The sequence below is a fragment of the Pseudonaja textilis genome, chromosome 1 (assembly GCF_049901715.1).
Source record: "Pseudonaja textilis isolate UNSWEBS1 chromosome 1, rPseTex1.2, whole genome shotgun sequence".
NCBI classification, from domain to species: Eukaryota; Metazoa; Chordata; class Lepidosauria; order Squamata; family Elapidae; genus Pseudonaja; species Pseudonaja textilis.
The window spans coordinates 327,933,704-327,954,528 of record NC_141990.1 but is presented as its reverse complement, the minus strand read 5'-3'; the positions used below and the strand labels follow the sequence as shown (position 1 = coordinate 327,954,528).

Genomic DNA, 20,825 nt, shown 5'->3' with positions numbered 1-20,825 from the left:
TCTTCAGGTGCTCTGTGCTTTGGGGAGTTCAGACAGCTGCCAGGTATCCTGCATCCCATTGCTTTGAAGTCAGTTCCCCAGAAAGCTGCAAGCATCAACAGCTAGAGAAGCTTCAAAAATGAATCGGAATCTCATAAGGATGTTTTGAGATCGCTTCCAGCACATCCTTCCTTCCAAGCAACTTTGCCAGCCAAATCCAAACTGTATGTAAATATTCCCTTTATCCTCCCCCACCTGCTCGATGGGCACCTTGTCCAATTCAGAGGAGCAGAGGGAGGATGCTGGGAGATCTTCCTTTAAAAAGCCAATTTCCCAGATCTTTCCAAGCGAACCTTCCCCCCAACACGCACACACATACTCTTTATGAGGTGGAATGGAGGTAGTTGCTAGGTTTTGCCTTGAGGAGAACCTGAACATCTGGCATTCATCGGTGGAAAAGAATCTCAGGAATGGAGTCCTTTGAGTGAAAGTAGCCGTGCGCTTTTTCTCTGCCACTCGGCGGCCAGGACCAAAGGGTGGGGGGGGGGGAGAAACCAGCCATTTGCAATCATTATTAATGTATATAATGCTGTCTGAGTAGGTTGTGTTTTGCAAAGAGCAGGTGTGCAAGTCCTGACCCCCTTTCCCTGGCCTTAGAATTTAAAACAGACCCAGGGAAGAGAGATAGAAAAAGGAGGAACAGAAGTAGGCAGCAGCAGAGTGCAAGGCCATACTAGGAGAAGGATGGACTGGTGGGGTAAAACACGCCATGCCTTCTTAATCACCATAACAATAACAATTAATAATTAGACATGTGCAGGAACCTGACCCACAGCGGGAGCGATGTTTTCAGATCTGGCATGAGCATGATAAACAAGGGCAGCCATTTTAGCCACCTTTGCTGCTTTAGGTTTGAACATTGCATATTTTAAAAAAATAATACATCTAGTCCAAATTTCGCTTCAGCCTCGGCCTTTCGGGAGGTTGCTAGTCAGCCTTTGAAATCTTACACTTGCCTCCTTTGGGGAGTATGCAGGTAGTCCTCAATTTATGACCACAGTTGAGCCCAAAATTTCCATCACTAAGCAAGACAGTTCTTAAGTGAGTTTTGCCCCATTTTACAGCCTCTCTTGCCACAGTTGTTAAGGAAACCACTGCAGTGGTTAAATTAGCCATTAACTCACTACTACTGCAGGTAGTCCTTGACTTCCAACCACAGTGGAGCTCGGAATTTTAGTTGTAAGTTGTTGCAGCTGTAAGTTGAGGCACCACATGACCAGACTCGATTTTACGTCTGTTTTACAGCAATCATAAAGCAAGTCAGTGTGGTCATGAAGTAAATCCTGTGGTTGAATCAAATTACAGCATTTTTGGGTGGAAACCAGCAAGAAAGGTGCACATTGTGGTTGTGTGACTGACTGCAGGACCTTGCAACCAGTTGTAAATGTGGGCTAGTTGCCAAGGGTCCAAAATAGGCACAAACGACACACCACATGACCAGACTCATTAAGTAAATCATGTGGTTGAACGGTTGCAACAAGTCACAACCATGACAGTGGGTTGTAAATAGCTTTTGTTCAGTCCATTATAATTTTGACCAGTTGTTAAACAACTAGACAATGTCTGTCTGTCTATTTTTCTCCTTTTCCCCCTTTCTGCAAAATAGCTCATTTAAAACAATCGTTTTCTTACTTCCAAGAAAAAAACCCAAACCATGTTTTAATCCTAAAAAGAGTTCATAATGCTCACCTTTGTCCTTCTTTTTTGAGTTCGCGGGAGGGGAGAATAGCTTCACAAAAGTTAGTTAAGCCCTAGCAGTTTTTCCTGAACCAATTCTTCTTTCCCCTTCTTTTATGAAAATCCTGCCCCCAAAAAGATGCTTCCTTCCTTCAGTGATTCAATTCGTTCCCCTCATTTGCATGTCAAAAATGTTCTCCAGAAGAAAGCACCCTCCGTGATCATTCAGAAGTTCTGTCCAGCTCAGTACTCTCTGGGTACCTTGAATTACAAAAGCTGTCATCCTTAGAGAGTTACAAAGGTGTGTAGTCCAGCAGATTTGGGGGTGTGCTGGGTAGAGGAAGATGGGGCCTGAAGAATGTATCATGAGTGCGAAGGCAGTTCATATTTGATGAATATTTAAGGGGCCATCTGTCTCTTGCAGAGTTGGCATGCTTTGAGTCCCATTGATTGAACAGAGCTACAGTGGGCCCCACCTTCTCTGTCATAGCATCTGCTCTCCAACACAGGTTCCCCAGTGGTTCAGATGACCCCCAATCTGACCTTATTTAAGCAAGTTTTGAAGATCTGGCTCTTCCCCCAATCCATGGGTTAGGGAGTACATCAATCCCTCCCTAACCCTTGGGACTGTGCGGAGATAAGGGTTACAGTTTTATGCTGTACCCGGATGTCTTTTGATTCTTTTTTCCTGGCTATAATGTGCTGTTCTTAATATTGTACATGTCTCAGAGTCATTATGGTGTCGGGTGGCTTTGGAAAATTTAACAAATGTCACTGGAAGTGCAAGCTTCACTAATAATGGGATATAATTAACAAGAACGAAAGGAAGACAAAACGGTGTGAAACTGTGAATGCCAAAAATACACGCTGCCTTTATCTCAAAACATTGCTTAACAGTCATAAGCAGAGCCCAATTATTCTGTCCTTAATAAAGGATAGCTAAGCAGGATATGAAGCAGTAGATTCAATCACACCCTTGTTATTTTGTTTTTCCCTCCAAGATTTAAAAATGGGCCTTGCTGGTCTGTGGAGATTCTGCGTCATCCAGTTCATGGTTGCTCCAAAGGTGATTTTTCAAGAGGCAACTGGACTTTCTTTGGGTTTTTCCTGGAAGACATTTCGCTTCTCATCCAAGAAGCTTCTTCAGTTCTGAGAAGAAGCTTCTTGGATGAGAAGTGAAACCTCTTCCAGGAAAAACAAAGAAAGTCCAGTTGCCTCTTGAAAAAGCACCTTAGGGACAGGGCCTTACTTAGCTGCCACTGGCTGATGAATTCTAACAGATACTCCATTTGTCCTTGATAAGTTTGTCTTGTCCCTTTTTAGAGCCATCACTATCTGTGGCGTAACATTACTGGTACACCGTGGCTTACAACTGTAATTGAGTCTACAATTTTGGTTGCAAGTCACTACGGTCATAAAGTGGGCTATCGTTGTGACCCATGTGATTTTACGACCTTTTATGTGGTGGTTGTTAAGCAAATGCAATGGTCGTAAAGTGAATGCCAAAGTCATTCAGTGAACCCATTGTCCAACATGGGGTGTTTTTAGCCAGAATCCAGACGTGAACACTCGGTTACCAGCCCAAATGACATAAATTGTAGTCACGTGAGCATGGGGTGCTGCAAATTGTCGTAAATACCGGCCAATTGCTTGAGCACCCAGAATGAAATTACATGACATCATGATGGGGCATTCCTTGGACCTTTGAATCTGGGTTGTAAATCCCGTGTTCAGGGTCTGTCAAAAATGCAAACGGTCGCTAAGCGACTGGGATGAAGTTCTTCCTTTGTTCCCAATTTTCTTGGATTTCATGGGCCGGGAGGGGGGGATGGACAGGGGACTCCACCTTCTACTTCCTTTTTGACTGCGACGTCCATCAGTGCAGACCAGGCTCCGACCAGGCATGGGGTTAATCTTTTGTATTGAAGTCAAGTAGAGAAGATGTCTAATCCTTTTGCTGAGTGACCTAGAATGAGCTGCTACTATTTCTCATTTTAACTTATTGTAGGAGATTGTTGCAAGGAGGCTTTGTGTATTTTTGGGGGTGGGGGGGGGTATATTTGCTGTCCTCAGCTTTATGGAAGAAGGTGAAAAATAAACACGAAACTGAAATTTATGTTGATGCAAGGCCATTTCATTACACTGTTTTAGCTGAGTTTTGTTTTAAAGCTGGAGGGTTTTTACCTGCAGTCATTTCAAATACCTTCAGTTGCATCTTTTGAGGTGGATTTTTTTTTTAAAAAAATCTCAGTCTCCAAACATCCATTTAGAAGAGCAGGGTACTCTACAAATATTTAAATTTAAGTTGTTATTGTTAAGCTCTGGGAAAATCAAGGTAACCCATCTGTAAAATGAAAATTTTGAAATCTGGATCCAAATCTTCCTATTCTATAGTGCTTCTCCAAAGCTTTGACTCTAACTGGCTTTGTTTTTATTTCTCTCTTTGTTTCCTTCTACTTCACATTCAGATGGACAACCGAAGAAAGTCCGAAAGGTGCCTCCAGGACTCCCGTCTTCAGTAAGTTACGATTTTCTCTACCTATCTATCAAGAATCCAGTTGTTAGTGCAGGGGTCCCTAAACTTGGCAACTTTAAGACTTGTGGACTTCAACTCCAGAATTCCTCAGCCAGCATAGTCTTAAAGTTGCCATGTTTGGAGACCTCTGCGTTAGTGCATTGAAGGCAGTTCCTGATCTTTCCTTCTTTCTGATTGGTGGAACTGCTGTGATGTCAGAGAGCCACTGGTTGAGAGAGACAGAGAGAGAAGGCCACTGGCAGAGTGCCAAAATGGTTTCTAACTAGAATAAAGCAGAGCCCAGGGCAGTTTAATTGTGAGAGGCTGCTTGATTTCAGACAAGCCCATGAACAATTTTAGGTCAGTGGGAAGAAGCTTGTGGTATTGGCGAGGAAGGGACCACAATTGGGTGTGGACAGGTCGGAAAAAAAGGGGTAGAAGTCAGGGTAAGAAGGGGAATAAATAAACTCAGCAATAATGAGATAGAGAGTGGAAGTAGAGGACAGTAGACAGAATCAGAGAAGTGGAGGGCATCTTAAAGATCATCTAGCTCAACCCTTTATCAGGCTAGAAAGTCTACTAATACTACAAAATACTGATTAGGTGTCTATTTGATCCCTGTTTAAACAAACAGGGAGCATTTATACCAAGTGTTAGAAAGAGGTGAAGGCCAAGATCCTGAATACAAATTACTGGCTGGCTGGGGAATTCTGGAAGTTGAAGTCCACATATTTTAAAAGTTGTCAAGGAAACACTGCTGTAAAAGATATTATAATAATTTCAATTGTATTTTTGATCTAACCGGGTCAGATTTTGGGGGGGTACTTCTATATGTGTAACCATACTTTGCATCACTCTGGCAGTCCATATATGTATGATACTTTGCGCATTGTACCTTTGTTTCAATTACAAATTAGTGGCGACAAAGCTGAGTGGTAGAACACCTCAACTTTTCTGACGATGGGGGTGCATACCAATATATCCAAAAGACTGTTAGAGAAAGGAGCTTTGGAAAACCCCTTTTAATACCGCCTGTGAATTTATGTGCCGATGCTTGTAAAAAAAAGCTGGAATAAGAGAAGTTGTGTTCCATTAAGATATGAACCACTGCTTTCTCACTCCTAAGCAAATCAAAGGCTTGTCATTTTTTATTGTTGCAGTGTTGTGTTACGCATCCTTTTGACGCAAGTTCTTTTGGTTATTTACTTTTAAGAAGGAACATGGGATTATTATTATTTTTATTAAAGTGAACTAACCATTTCCAACCTGTCTGTTTTGGTATCTCCAACAGATAGTCCTTCGTTCACTCCCACATTTGAGCCCAGCATTTCTGTTGCTAAGCCAGACAGCTCTTGTGAATTTTGCCCCATTTTGCGACCTTTCTTGCCACAGCTGTTAAGTGAATCACTGCAGTTGTGAAGTTAATAGCACGTTTCTTAAGTGACTCTGGCTTCCTCTTCCAGTTTGCTTCTCAGGAGAAGGTCACAAAAGGTGTTCCTATCACTCCAGGACACTGCAACAGTCATAAATATGAACCAGTTGCCAAGCATCTGAAGCAATGGATAGAAACTTATCAAAGAGAAAAGCAACCTAGAATTAAGGAGGGATTTCCTGAGAGTGAAAACAACTAACCAGTGGAACAACTTGCTTCAGAAGTTGTGCGTGCTCCATCACTGGAGGTTTTCAAGAAGAGACTGGGCAACCATTTGTCTGGAATGGTATAGGGCAGAGGTCCCCAAACTTGGCAACTTTAAGACTTGTGGACTTCAACTCCCAGAATTCCTCAGCCAGCTGTTTGGGGACCCCTGGTATAGAGTCTCCTGCTTCATTATTTAGTATTTTAGTATTTATTTGATTTGTCAATCGCTTTCAAGATACAGGTATAAGAATAAATATAGTTTTGAATAGTTTTGAATACATGAGATAGATACTTATAAGAAAAATAAAAAACAATAGGACAGGGACAGTAGGCATGATTGGTGCACTTATGCACGCCCCCTATAGGCCTCTTATGAAGGGGGTGAGGTCAATAGTAGACAGTCTAAGGTTAAAGGTTTTTGGGTTTGGGGAAGAAACCACAGTCAGGTAGAGTATTCCAGACATTCACCACTCTTTCCTGCAGTCAAGTTTGGTGCGGTTAACCTTGAGTTTGTATCTATTGTGTGCTCTTGTATTGTTATGGTTGAAGCTGAAGTATTCATTGACAGGTAGGACATTGCAATGTATGATTTTATATACTATATTTAGATCGGACCGAGACGGCGTAGTTCTAGGTTTTCTAGGTCTAAGTTTCAAGTCTGGTGGCATAAGGTATTCTGCGATGAGTAGAGGATTGGAGAACTCTTCTTGTGAAATATTTCTGGACTTTTTCAATTGTGTGAATATCAGATACATGATATGGGTATCAGTAGGGGGTTGGACTAGAACATCTCCAAAGTCCCTTCCAACTCTGTTATTCTATTTTCTATGTTCTTTTCCACCTGTCTTCCAGCACTATTCTATGGCTCCAAATATCCTGCCTTTTGCTGCAAGCTCTTATTCCCTCCCTAGACGTGAACTATTGCTCTTACTTGATCCCTTTTCACATTTCCCCAGTGAGGGTTGTGCATTTACACCAATGACAGATGCAGCCAAATAGGAGAGATGCAAAAGTTTAGCAGTAGCATTGAGACTTACATACCGCTTCACAGTGCTTTACACCCCTCTCTAAAGCGGTTTACAGAGTCAGCCTATTGCCCCCAAACAATCTGGGTCCTCATTTTACCATCTTTGGAAGGATGGAAGGCTGAGTCAACCTTTAGCCTTGTGAGATTCGAACTGACAAATTGCAGGCAGCCGGCAGTCAGCAGAAGCAGCCTGAAGTACTGCACTCTAACCACTGCGCCACCAAGGCTCTTGTTTGGTTTAGGTGCAAAATGGTGTTTTAAAATTATTTTCATTATTGGATGGGGATGAAGTTGGCAAAGTGGGACAATTGTTCTCTGCTCTCGAAATGAGAATTTTAAAGGGAGGAAGGAATCTTGTTTATAGAACCTGGAGGTCCTCCTCCTCCTCCTCCCTCCTCCTCCTCCTCCTCCTCCTCGCTGATAGCAGCATAAAACCTGAGTTGGAGAAGATGGGGAGGGTCTGTGGGGTGGGATGAGGGGAAATAGTAGGGGTGGGGTTGAATAACACACACACAGGGGAGATAAACTTTGATTTAGCGTTTCCTGTTTGGTAAGAGTCTCTCCTTGCCCCTTTTCCGAAGTGGATCTGGCTAGAGAAACATTTGCATTCTGCACCAGCCTTTACATCTGGGGTTCATTCTGGGGGGCCCATTTCTTGGCTTCCCTCAGAGAGAAGAAGATGATCATGGCCTGAATTCGCCTGGAGTTCCCTCTTTTCCGCAGTCAGTCTTTCTCGTCACAGTTTTGTAGCTGTGCAAATTCCATGTTTTATTTGCCGTACCCATCTCTTCTTCTCATCTCAGGCTGACCCAGTGGAGGTCTCATTCATAGATAGGAATGTGTATTGGGGAAATACAACATCTTTCACACTGATTCCAGTCCTCCTTCTCCTCCTCCTCTTCCTCTTGCCCCTTTTTCCTTCTTTCCTTCTGCTCTTCCCATCTTCTCCCCCTCTCCTTCTCTTCCTCCTTCTCTTCTTCCTTCTTCCCTCCTCTTCATCCTCTTCCTCCTGTTCCCTTCCGCTTCTTCCTCTTCCTTTCCTCTCCTCTACTCCTCCTTCTCCTCCTCCTCTTTTACCCTTTCAAGTGTTGAGGGAGATAGAAAGTTCTCGTTTTTGCTCTTCTGAGGGCCTCAACCATTGTTAATTAATGAAGTTTGTAGTCTTTCTCTGCAGCTCCGCAAATCAGATATTTTTCAGCCCTTGAAAATCCTATCAGGAATTAGAAAAAATTGTATGATAGAGAGAGCCCACAGACGAGAATCAAGATTTCTTACTTCTTCCTGTCGCATTTGATAACTTTACCTGAAAACACATATGCGGTCTGCTTTTTTTTCCTATTTTTCATACCCAACTTTAAAAAAAAAAAACCCAATAACCATAAGTGTGGCACACTGGCCAAGTATCATTTTGATGCATGCGTTTGTTCTCTTTCTTTCTCTTTCCGTTTTCCTTTTCTCTTTTTTTAATTGCTATTTAAAATCATTCCCCCTTCTGCTCCTCCCTTGCTTTGCAAATAAAGCCTTGATGGAAATATGGTGGCGGCAGGAAACTACTCTGTTTGGGTGGATTGGTGCTAGAGACGGGAGCATAGCCGCCTCCATAAAGGAAAGGCTTGAATGTTTATGAGGGAAGAGAGCGGTGGTGGGGAGAATGTTTAATTTAACCTGCAAACTTTACGAATCTCAGACTAACCCTGAGTTTCAGCCCCTCTTCCTTCCCCCTCAGAAGATGGTTGTTAAAGGGAAAGTAAGGAATTTTCCACCCATCCTCCCTGTCTTCCAATATAAGAAGTTGGAAATGCCTTGAATTTTAAGCTGCATTTCCCCCTTCCCCGCTCCCCCCCTTCTTTTTCTTTCTTTCTTTCTCTCTCTTTTTTTTTTTTCCTTTTTGTCTCTTTCCTCCCCTCCTCCCAACCCAGCACCACACAGCTGCCTGGAGAACTGGCCAGGTGCCAGGCACTGGCAGATGGCGCACGGCTATTATTCCTCCTCCTTCGCTCGAGTCCCAGTCCCAGCTCCTGCTATTTAATCAAATTATAGGAAAAGGCAATTTACTGGATTTCTTATTCTTTGCAGAGAGTTTCATTCCCCCGCACTGCCTCCCTCAGTCTCTTCAGTGCTCTCCTTCTCTTTCCCCCCACCCCCCCCCCGCTTTGTTTCCTTCCCCCACCTCTTTGCTTTAGTAGTATATGTCTCTTTCTCCCTCTTTTCCACCCCCCTGAACACACACACACACACACACACACACACATACACACAGAGTGCAGAAGGTAAAGATTTGCAATTGTCTGGGAAGTTGGTTTCTTGGATTCGATCCTTCCACCTTGACACATAGTAGGTTGGGCCTTCTCTAAGGAGGCCAATCCAAGGGGCTATTAAGATGTTACACGCAGGGAGAAAAATCCTTAAATAATAATAATAATGAGGAAGAGGAGGAGGATGCAGCCCAAACACACCACCCCCGTGATATACAAATGAAGCAGAAATCCACCTCATTGTTTTTAATGCCTGAGAATCTTTCGAGAGGCCTAATTTTACAAGCAGTTTTTCATTCTGAAACTCCCTCAATCGGTATCAAAAGAGGGCATGACTGGTATTTTTTTTTTCATGTCTTTGATTAGTCATATTTAAGCTGAGGGTTGGCCTTAAGTCTTAAAATGGCATAATGTGATATTATAGGTAGTCCTCGACTTACAACCACAACGGAGCCCCAAATTTCCATTGCGAACGGAGACATTTGTTAAGTGAGTTTTGCCCCATTTTACGACCTTTCTTGCCACAGTTATTAAATGTGAATCTCTGCAGTTACTAAGTTAGTAACACGGCTATTAAGTGTATCAGCCCCCGTCCCCCATTCGGTTTGCTTGCCAGAAGGTCGCAAAAGGGGGGTCCCAGGACCTTGGGACACTGCAACCATCTAAATGTGAACCAGTTGCCCAGTGTCCGAATTTTGAACTTGTGACCATGGGGATGCTGCAACGGTCGTTAAATGGTCATTGTCACTTTTTCAGTGCCGTTGTAACCTCAAATGGTCAACTAAATGAATGGTCGTAAGTTGAGGAGTACCTGTATACTTGATGTCATGGGATTGGATGGATGGGAGCACCCACCATCCTTCTCCACTATGCTGGTTGAGGATGTTGTAAAAAAACAAGCCAGCATATCCGAAGAGGACCAGATATTGAGAGATTAGCATCCCTCTGTAATGTGAGCAACTTCTCCAATGAGATGCCCTCCAGATATGCTGGAATTTTGTTTATTTATCCCATTTCTACACTGCCGATCTCACCTAAGTGACTCCTGGTGGCTGGGGACTTTTTATGTGTTACTGTCTCCACAGGAGGAGGGTGGTAAGCTTGCCCTCAGTTTAGGAGTGTTCTGACAACTCGGGGGCTGCCGCAGAGAAGAAGGAGTCAAGCTATTCTCCAAAGCTCCTGAGGGCAGGACAAGAAGCCATGGGTGGAAACTAATCAAGGAGAGAAGCAACTTAGAACTAAGGAGAAATTTCCTGACAGTTAGAACAATTGATCAGTGGAACAACTTGCCACCAGAAGTTGTGAATGCTCCAACATTGGAAGTTTTTAAGAAGAGATTGGACAACCATTTGTTTGAGATGATATAAGATTTCCTGCTTGACTAGATGGACCTCCAAGGACCCTTCCTACTGTTATTCTGCTATTCTAATCAAGATCTGTCCAGAGATGTTCAGTTAATTGGTGGACTAGAAATACACAGACAGTAAAAGAAATGTGTGGCTGGTGGGCAGGAAGGACAGGAAGTGTCATTCAACCTTAGCTGGAGGGTGGGGAGACACTCTAGGATTTAAAGCAGAGAGAGATCTTTTCCACTGCCCTGGAAATGCATAGACAGATGCAAAAAACTCCTGTACAAAGCAGATGAGCCTTTTGCAATTAACATTCCAGCCCAAAGAGCAGGTTTTGCTCTACCTAGAAGCAATTCTGCAAGAAATCCACCAATTTCTGCTGGCAAGTCACGTTGCCTGCTGCTCAGTCTCTTCATCTCCACCCCCCCACCCCCCAAATCTCTTGATGCTGAGTATTTTTGACTGTGCCTCCCAGCCAACCAAAGCCTTTGCCTTTCACTTGCCATTTCAGCACAGACTTACTCTGTTCTGAGAAGACAAGTTACAGTATTTGTTTTAAACGATGCGATTTGGATCTTGCTTAACTGCTTGGCCATTTCATCCAGGCAAGAATGTCTCTTCTGAATTTTCAAGGTTTTTGGTTTTTTTAGCTGCCATTTTAAATCCTTCGGGGAAAGAAGGAATCAAGTAGGTACTCCTGCTAAGCTTGAGTGTTGATGGTTACTAGTTCCTCATAATGGTGTGGTGGAGATCTTCAGAGGTCTAATTTTTTTTAAAACCACCTCCACACACACAAAAAGCCATCACAAAGCCGTCTTTGTTGTTTCCAGAATCAGAACTAAAACTAATCTAATCTTTGTTCCTCCTTTCCCCCCCCCACCCCTCACACAAAAAGTGCTCCTTTGCCAATCTTTTTGTGAAGACCACAATTGCCAGCTCTTACCTGGCAATTAGAGCTAAGTTTGTGTGTAACACCTACCTTTGACTTATGACCAACAGTTGGAACCAGAATTTCTATTGCTAAACAAGGTGGCTGTTAAGTAAGTCACACCTAATTTTTATGACCCTTTTGCCGTGGTTGTTAAGTGAATCACTGCAGTTATGTGAATACACGGTCATTAAGTAAATCCGGCTTTCCCCGTTGAAAGGAAGCTGGCTGGGAGAGTCACAAACGGTGATCACGTGGCTGCAAGATACGGCAGTCCATCATTATTACATGCCGGTTGCCAAGTGCCCACATTTTTATCACACAGGGATGCTGCAATAGTTTTTTTTTTTAGAGCCGTTGTACCTTTAAATAGTCACTAAACGAAAGGCTTTAAGTTGAGGACTACCTGTAACCCCTCTTGTTTCTTTTTCTGCCTTTGCTGAGGTCGGCTGCAACCTGCACTGCCAAAAATTGACATCCTGAGTTCCTTCCATTTTGAATTGTTCAAAGCACAAAAGCTTAAAATAGATTGAACCCAGCTAAACAAAGACTCATGCGCGCACACACGCGTGCACACACACACACACACACACACACACACAGAGGGAGAGAACCCAGCGGGGAAAAAACAGCACAAAGTTTTGACCTGCCTCTCTTGCATCACTGGTCCTGCCCACTCACAGCCCTTGCCTTCCCAAAAAATGTTGATTGGCTTCTAGCCACCATAACCCACCTCTTGCACAGATCGTAGCCAGCTGTACCATGTGTAGTACTATTCCTTGTCCGTGGGGCTGCTCCTGCCCTCTCCTCTGAAAAGGGGAATTCCAGCATTTACACCAAGAAAAGTTAGACTTTGCCATTTGCCCCCTTATATTTGCCTGCATGTGCAAATGAAACATACTTTTAAAATGTCTTCAGCTTTTTACCATTCAGAGTTTAAAAATTGTAATTGTAGCTCAACGTTGATAAAATCTCTCCCAAACCCATAGATCCAGCAGCACCCAAAACAGGGGAGACACCCTGTTACAGAGGTGTGCCACTCCTTAAACCATCCAGAACCAAGAGATTAAACAAAGAACATCATCTTGCAAAATTTTGATGCGGAAGGGAGATAATGTTTGTTTTGACCTGACATCCAGTATCCAAGGAGGGTGCTGTGAGTTTTTTCCCCCTTCGGCAGGAAGATACAGAAATGTAGTTTCCCATCAGCTGGGAACTTGCAAGCCTCTCTCTATCCTTGAGGACTAGAAAGTTGAACTATGAAACAGGAAACAGCATTTCCCACTAATTATGTTGGTGTCCTCAGCTTTGTCATTAGGCCAAGGGTCCCCTAACTTGGCAACTTTAAGACTTGTGGACTTCAACTCCCAGAATTCCTCAGCCAGATTTGCTGGCTGAGGAATTCTGGGAATTGAAGTCCACAAGTCTTAAAGTTGCCAAGTTTGAAGACCTCTGCTTTAGGCATTTGTATATTTTGGTAGTTAAAGCTGGATGGGAAGCTATTAGTAGAACCGATACCAGCTGCACCGACGGCAATTACCTTGACGTGGTGGGAGGACTCGAGCTCCAGTGATCCTCAGAGCGGCGTTGATGGGAACCGCTGATAGACTCACTCCTGCCAATGGGGTCAAAAAGAGAGTTGAGTTGAGAGATCATTACTCAAACCTGATTGGATGAGGGCAACAGCACTCTCAAAGTTTTAGCCACTTTGCGTTTGGGTCTTGCATCAGCTATAATCCCAAAGTGGGGTGGAAGAGTGGTGATAATCTTCAAAATAAGTTTGTTGACTTCTTTGGAGGGGGTGGGTTGTGATTGCCCAAATGTGGACTGGAGAGACCTGCTTAGGGCACAGGTGTCAAACTCACTGTGTCATGTTGCCATCATGTGATGTTTCTGGGGTGGGCGTGGCTTGCACATGACACATCCGGCCCACGGGCTGCCAGTTTGACACCCCTGTGCTGTAGAGATTCTGCCTATAGAACAGGGGTGTCCAACCTTGGCATCTGTAAGTAAGACTGGTGGACTTCAACTCCCAGAATTCCTCAGCCAGTTCTGGGAGTTGAAGTCCACTCTTTAAATTGCCAAGGTTGGACACCCCTGCTGTAGAGGATAACATCCACCTTTCCTCAACTCCTGAGCCTTAATTCAAGGCTGGGTTTGGAGTTTCCTGGTTTAAAGTGTTGGGGAGGGGGCTTAATCCCATGCCTTTAGGTGAGATCCTGAGAAAACGTAGGAAATGGTCTCCATAACAGCCATGAACTTATCGCAGGTAAGTTATCTTTGGTCATACTTTGGATATTGTCTTCTCCTCAGAGCAGTTGGTGTATGATCTGAATTTTGAGGGCATTTCAGGGAGTCTTGCGTTGGCTGGATCCCTTTCTGGTTCACCTAAGATTAGTCGCTATCCCCAACTCCAGCAGGATAGAAGGATCCATTGAAAGTTGGCTTGCCTCTGGGTGGATGGATCTGAGTAGATCCCCACAGGTGCTGGGGAGTTCCTAGCAATTTGGGAGAGAGGTCTAAGCACCTGGTCCAGCTCTGGAATATGGAAGTGACCACAGTGCTTTTAAGGTGTTCTGTTTCCCGATCCCGAGGAACCCCTGGAGATGAACCAGCAAAAAGAAACATGAAGCATTGTTGGAGGAAAATCAGAAGGAAACATGTATGAACTCATGCTTGAGTCTCTACTGTGGCAATAAAAGTGGTGAAGCTTGTATTTCTCCACTGTTGTTGGGTTGGTAAATTATGCCCCAGTAGCTTGTTGGGAGTAACCTACGCTGTGTTGTGTCGTTAAGAGTCAGCAAGATCTCCCACTAGGCCTTGGTGAAGTTTTATGGAAATGTTTTGAGTGTTGCCCAAGTGTCAACTCAACATGGGGTTGCAATGATGGAGATGACTTAAGTTCTCATCGGAAAGCCCATCCTCATAAAAGCTAATAGATTGCTTCCATTGGACTTTATTGAATAATTCACAACTGGCTGGGTTCACACAGCTCTCTGTGTTTCCAGTAGCTTGTAAAGCCAAAAAAAAAAAAAAACCACCACACATTATGTGCAGGAAGTCCTTGACTTACGATCATTCATTTAACGACCGTTCAAAGTTACAACGGCACTGAAAAAAAAATGACATGAATTTTTTTTTCCACATGCCCATTGCGGACGTCCCCAAGGTGACATGATCAAAATCGGGACGTATGGCACCTGGCATGCATTTATGATGGTTGCAGAGTCCCAGGGGTTGTGGCATCACTTTCTGTCACCTTCTGACAAATCTGGGGAAGCCAGATTTGCATAACCATCACGTTACTAATTTTTCAACTGCGGTGCTTCTCTTAACAACTGTGCCAAGAAAGATCGTAAAATGGGGACTCATTTGACAACTATCTTGCTCAGCAATGGAAATGTGGAGCTCCGCTGTGGTCGTAAGTCAAGGGCTACCTATATTGTGCCTTGAGTAAAGGTAGAACCAAGCTGCATCGTTCTCATTGCTTAACCCACAGGTAGTGAGTGTTTCACTCTGAGGGACTTCTGACGAATGAATGATCCATATGTTTGGGAGAGAGTATTTTCTTTTCAGTGGATCAGTTGATAACAGGGAGCAGAGAGCAAATATACAGTTCTGTGTTTACCAAGTGATCTGTCAGCTTAAGCCACCTTTCTCAACTGGGAATTCTTCTAGGTTTGTTGAGACTTCATGGCTGATGGATGGAGATGATGGAAAGCAAGAGTTTTAAAATACCTGCAGGAAGCTTAATCTGTCAGGCTGGATCAACAAGCAGTTGGCTATAAATCTGCTAATCAGTCCTAACACGATTTCTTTTTAAAAAAAATATGCTTTCATATGTAAGGAAGATCTCTTTTCATTTCTTTAATAAATTTTATTAATGAAACAACAGAAAGAAAAACATTTGAAAACAATGAACATGGTGCATACATCCCAACACACTTTTTAAAATGTGATGCTCATTATTCAGCATAGGGAATGGATCTCTTGAATTTATAACCGTCTCATTGTTCAACTTTCATGAAAAAAGAATGATGGAATATAATGCACTTTAAATCAAGGTTTCCCAACTTTTGTGACTTCATGTGGACCTCAACTCCCAGAATTCCCCAGCTAGCCACTGGAAACATAACTTGGAAAAAGTTAAATTCTACCTGTTTTCCTCCCAGGTGTATCCACCCAACTCAGGTGATGAATACAGCAGGGACTCAGCCAACTACGCACCTTCCAAGCCTCCCAGCACTGTCTACCCTGGAGCCTTCTACATGCCAGGTAGGTAACCTAAAGAACTCAACTTTAATAACCACCCCCAACTTAAGGTATGTTTGGGGGAGGGGAGTGCAGGGTTTGACCAACTCCCAGAATTCTCTGCAATGGCCATGTTGACTGAGGAATTCTGGGACTTGCAATTGGTAGCTCTGGGGAGTGTTGGTTGGAGAAAGCTGGACTTTGAGGGGGGTGGGGTGGGGTGAAAGTTTTTTGTAATATGTCAGCAGTTATTGCCATTACAGGTAGTCCTTGACTTATGACCACAATTGAGCCCCAAATTTCCATTGCTAAGCTAGACAGTTGTTAAAAGAGTTTTGCACCCATTTTACAACTTTTCTTGCCACAGTTGTTAAGTGAATCACTGCAGTTATTAAGTTACTGACACGATTGTTACATGATTCTGGCTTCCCCTTTGACTTTGCTTGTCAGAAGGTCACAAAAGGTGATCACATGACCCTGGGACACTGCAACTGTCATAAGTACATGCCAGATGCCAAGCATCCAAATTTTGATCATGTGACTACAGAGGTTGCTGCAACGGAGTCATAACCTTATAAAACAGTAATAAGTCACTTTTTTTTAGTGCTGTTTTGCCACCGGTCACTAAAAGAATTGTTTATAGAGATTTTCAGTCATATTCAGGTCATAGTTGTCCCAAATGTGCTTTTTTTTTTTCAAGAGTGGACTTTCTTGTTTTTTCTTTGAAGACATTTCGCTTCTCATCCAAGAAGCTTCTTCAGCTCTCACAGAATGGTGGTGGGGGATGGAAGGATTTATACTCCTTGTTGAATTGTTCCTCTCAGACAATTACCAGCTGTCTGCAAGGAATATAAAGCCTTCCATTCCCCACCATAGCAATAGCACTTGGACTTATATACTGCTTCACGGTGCTTTACAGCCCTCTCTAAGCAGCATATTGCCTCCAACAATCTGGGTCCTCATTTGACCCACCTCGGAAGGATGGAAGGATGAGTCAACCTGGAGCCTGGTGAGATTCGAACTGCCAAATTGCAGTCAGCCGGCAGTCAGCAGAAGTGGCCTGCAGTACTGCACTCTAGCCACTGTACCACCAAGGGTCTTCCTATCAGAGCTGAAGAAGATTCTTGGATGAGAAGTGAAACATCTTCAGAGAAAAAAACAAAAAAGTCCTGAAAAAGCGCCTTCGGGATAAAAGAATGGTTATTAGCCTAGGACTACCTTATATGCAATATCTCATAGTATTACAGATACTGTACTTGAAAATAAATAATTAAAATGACTGCAGGCGAATTTCTTAGAGTTTACAGTCCAGCATATGACTGTTTCAGATTGGGGAAGTCTATCTTAAGGGCTTCGTGGTGGGAAAAAGGATGTTGGAGTGAAGGTTCAGCTGCATAATCCTTAGCTGAACCCTCTTCAGCAATTCTTTTGGCTTCCTGGCGTTTGAAAACCTTACCTTGGGCTTGGAGGTCTCTAGGGCCTGCCTATCCAAATGAAGACTTGCACATTTCCACATTTACGAAACCTTCTCCTACTCGTGAGGAGGGTGTGAAGCGGAATGGGTAGCCAGCTCTTCCACCCAGCTGTTCCTGATTCTTCTCTTTCTGTTTTGCAGATGGGCTTCACAATTCGGCAGATCTGTGGAGTTCCTCCAGCAGCATGAGCCAGTCGAATTATGGGGCCATCTTGGGCGCTTCTTCCTCCCCGCTTCCCCAGTCTAGCAACTTCAGCAATCTTCACCAGCATGAACGCATGGTAATAAAACCCAGGCCTCTGGTGTGCTATCAGCACGTGTAAGAGATTGGTAGATTCTATACAGGTAGTCCTCAACTTAACCATTCATTTTATGCACCACTTTCCGTAATCTCTCTGCTGCCCCGTGTCAAATTCTGTCTTGCATTGTTCGGTACCATGAATTCTTTTATCTACTGTACTTTGAATTATTTTTTAAATCAAGAAAACCATTGACTTTATCATCAGTTGTACTCTTGATTTTATATTTCTTCCCCTTGATAAAATTCTAACATCTGACTGTAGGTTATCCATCTTTCTTTGCCTGTTACTTCTTGTTTATAAAATGCTTCTTTGTTCTGGGAGCCCGAATAGTGTTTTCAGGCAGAGCCTGATTAGGTATTTGTTCGGTAGTCTTCGTGTGGCACGTCTCACATAACAATTTTTGAAGTCTACGCTAACTTTGACTCCACTGTACCACAAATATCCATGCCACCATATATGTCAGGTAATGTTCTTTTAACTCTAAAACTCTTTTTATTTCTCAGTTACATCCATTTTTTCATCCAAAGCAAAAAATAAACTGCAAATTGTGATTTCAGATCAGGTCAACCCTGTCCTCGTCTTTCCTTTACATCTTGATAAAATCTTACATTTAACTCTTGGCTTTTTCCTTTGGCATACAAACTTAAATATATCTTTCGGCCGTTGTTTAAATGAGATGTCAATTGTCAAGACAAGTATTGTCTGAAACAGATACATCATTCTAGACAAGGTATTCATCTTTATCACAGAAATTCTTCCCAACAGTGTCATTTCTACCATCTTAGCTTGTCTTTTTAAATTTCATTCCATGCCTTCATATAATTGCTTTGAAGTAACATAATTCTTATTTGTCATAATGACACCCAAATATTTTATTTCTCAACTTTTAAACCAGTTTTCTCTATCAGTTCTGTTTGATCCTCTATTTTCATATTTTTTATTTACCTTTCATCTGCCGGGTATTAATCTTAAAATCTACCATCATAGTTGTGAGCTCCAGATTACTCCCAATGTATAAACCTTCTCCTTCAGGGGGAATGCCATGTCATCCGGAGTCAAGCGGAGCAAATTATTTCTCTACAAACAAGAACGTCCTCTTGTTAGTCCCCAAGGTGCTTTTTCCAAAAGGCAACTGGACTGCCTTGGTTTCTTTCATTTGCAAACATTTCGCTTTTCATCCAAGAAGCTTCTTTAGTTCTAACTGAACTGAGTTAGAATTGAAAAAAAGGTCCTGGATGAGGAGTGAAATGTTTTCAAGGAAAAAAATGAAACAAGAAAGTCTGTTGCCTTTTGTGAAAAGCATTTGTGGGACAATCATGATTGGAATGATTGAAAATCTCCATTCATCTTAGAATTCAGGGCTTTTGGGGGTGGGGGTGGGAAAAAAAAGTCACAAAATGGCACAAAACCAGAGGTGGTATTCAGCAAATTCTGACTAGTTCTGGAGAACCAGTGGTGGAAATTTTGAGTAGTTCGGAGAACTGGCAAATATCATCTCTGACTGGAGATTTTACAGTCTCCTTCCTCTGCCAGGCCCACCAAACCACACTCACTGCTAGTTAAAAAAAAAAAAATGAATCCCACCACTGGGCAAAACTCTCATAACAACTGCCTTGTTTAACAACAGAAATGTTGGGCTCAGTTGTGGTCGTAAGCCAAGGACTACTTGTACTACTTCTTTTCCTGAGGTCCACGATGAGAGTAGAAAGAGTAAATCCTGAAGTTTTATCTCCTAAAATTCTAAAATTGAGTCTGAAAGGAGAAATATTAATGGAAGATCCCCACTGTGTATCCCCCCCTTCTTCCCTTTCTAAATGCCTTTCTTTGTTCTCTTCTAGAATTATCAGATGCATTCGGGCGAAGTCAACGGTGGGCTCCCATCCGTCCCTGGATTTTCTTCAGCCTCCACTCAGTATGGAGTGTCCAGCCACACTCCCCCGATTGGTGGGACAGAAAATGTCATGGGTAATTATTTGGTCTTTTTTTTCCAGAGCCATGGAAACACGTTTAGTTGCTTTTCTTTTTCTTTGCTTTTTTCATTTTAAGGCTTGAGCTGCCATAGGAACTTACAAAGTTTGAGAATCCAAATTGGAGGGACTAGGATATTTTCAAGATCAAATAGCTTGCCCCCTAAAAATCCTTCCTCCCCATTTCTCTGATTTAAGTCAAGAGTGATTAATAAAACATTCCTTGATTCTGTTTAATTTCATGTCACACAGAGAGAGAGGGGGGTCAAAATAGCAGCCACAACGAAGCGATGGAAACCCAACATCTTGACGTTGTGAACATGTGGTCGCAAGACTTATGACTGAGAGCAGTAGTTCCAATAAGATTAAAATAATAAAATAACAGAGTTGGAAGGGACCTTGGAGGTCTTCTTGTCCAACCCCCTGCTCAGACAAGAAACCCTATAACATTTCAGACAAATGGATATCCAATCTCTTCTTAAAAACCTCCACAACTTCGAGAGACAAGTCGTTCCACTGATTAATTGTTCTGTCTGGAATTTTCTCCTTAATTCTAGGTTAGTCCTCTCCTCGATTAATTTCCATCTGTTGCTTCTTGTTCTACCTTCAGGCGCTTTGGAGAATAGCTTGACTCCCTCTTCTTTGTGACAGTCCCTTAGATATTCTGAAATATCCTTAGGCACCACTCTGAGACTGCCAAAGAAATTTCAAGCGCTTGGGTGGATTTTAGACTTAGAAGCATGCAATGGAGCACCAACTATGGTGGGAGGGAGAAGAATGGGGCAGAAATAACTCTGGATGTGTCTGCTTCCTAATCATACACCCACATAACCTGCTTTGGGTGCACTGCCACTCTTCTAATGCAAATTCCTCCCCTTCTCGTGTCTTCCTGGCACATGAAGGTTAATCCCTCGAGAGTGGCTTTGGGCCAGGGGAGCCCAGCAGACGGAAATAGATCTATTTAGCTTTAAGCCCCTGTCTGGGGGACGTACTTAGTAATGTCTCCCCTTTTTGACAGCCAGACATAGAATCTTCATCCCTCACACTGTTTATTACATAGAGACTTGAAGACCTGTTTTTAATCCTCCTGCCCTCCTCTCACACTGCTGCTTGGGGAGGGGAGGAAAGAGACTAGATGTCACCTCAATTCATCTGCAAGATCCCTCAAAATTGTTGGAAGTGAAGGTTGCCTTTACTTACTTAAGGACGTGCCCATTTTTAATTTAATCAACTTCAGTCATAGAGGCCCGACAAATCCTAGAGGCACCCAAGTGGGACAAATACAGCAGTCCCCGGGAGTGGCTGTTATAAACAAGGATTAGAAAGGAGGGGAGATAATGCGGATCAGGGAAGAAGAGACGGGGTGGTTTAGATCCACTGGGAAAATGCTGTTGGCTGACGC

At 43.0% G+C, this 20,825-nt stretch overlaps 1 protein-coding gene across 13 annotated transcripts in view; it reads left to right on the top strand.

The window, feature by feature from the left end:
• TCF3 (transcription factor 3) overlaps window positions 1–20,825 on the top strand; it is a 118,882-nt gene that overhangs the window by 74,160 nt on the left and 23,897 nt on the right. For all 13 annotated transcript variants that reach the window (XM_087922769.1, XM_087922768.1, XM_087922766.1 and 10 more), the window contains exons 8-11: window positions 4,185–4,234; window positions 15,602–15,704; window positions 17,296–17,435; window positions 19,295–19,421. In XM_087922769.1, coding sequence (XP_087778895.1) covers window positions 4,185–4,234; window positions 15,602–15,704; window positions 17,296–17,435; window positions 19,295–19,421 — 420 coding nt within the window. The remainder of the gene's footprint in view (window positions 1–4,184; window positions 4,235–15,601; window positions 15,705–17,295; window positions 17,436–19,294; window positions 19,422–20,825) is intronic.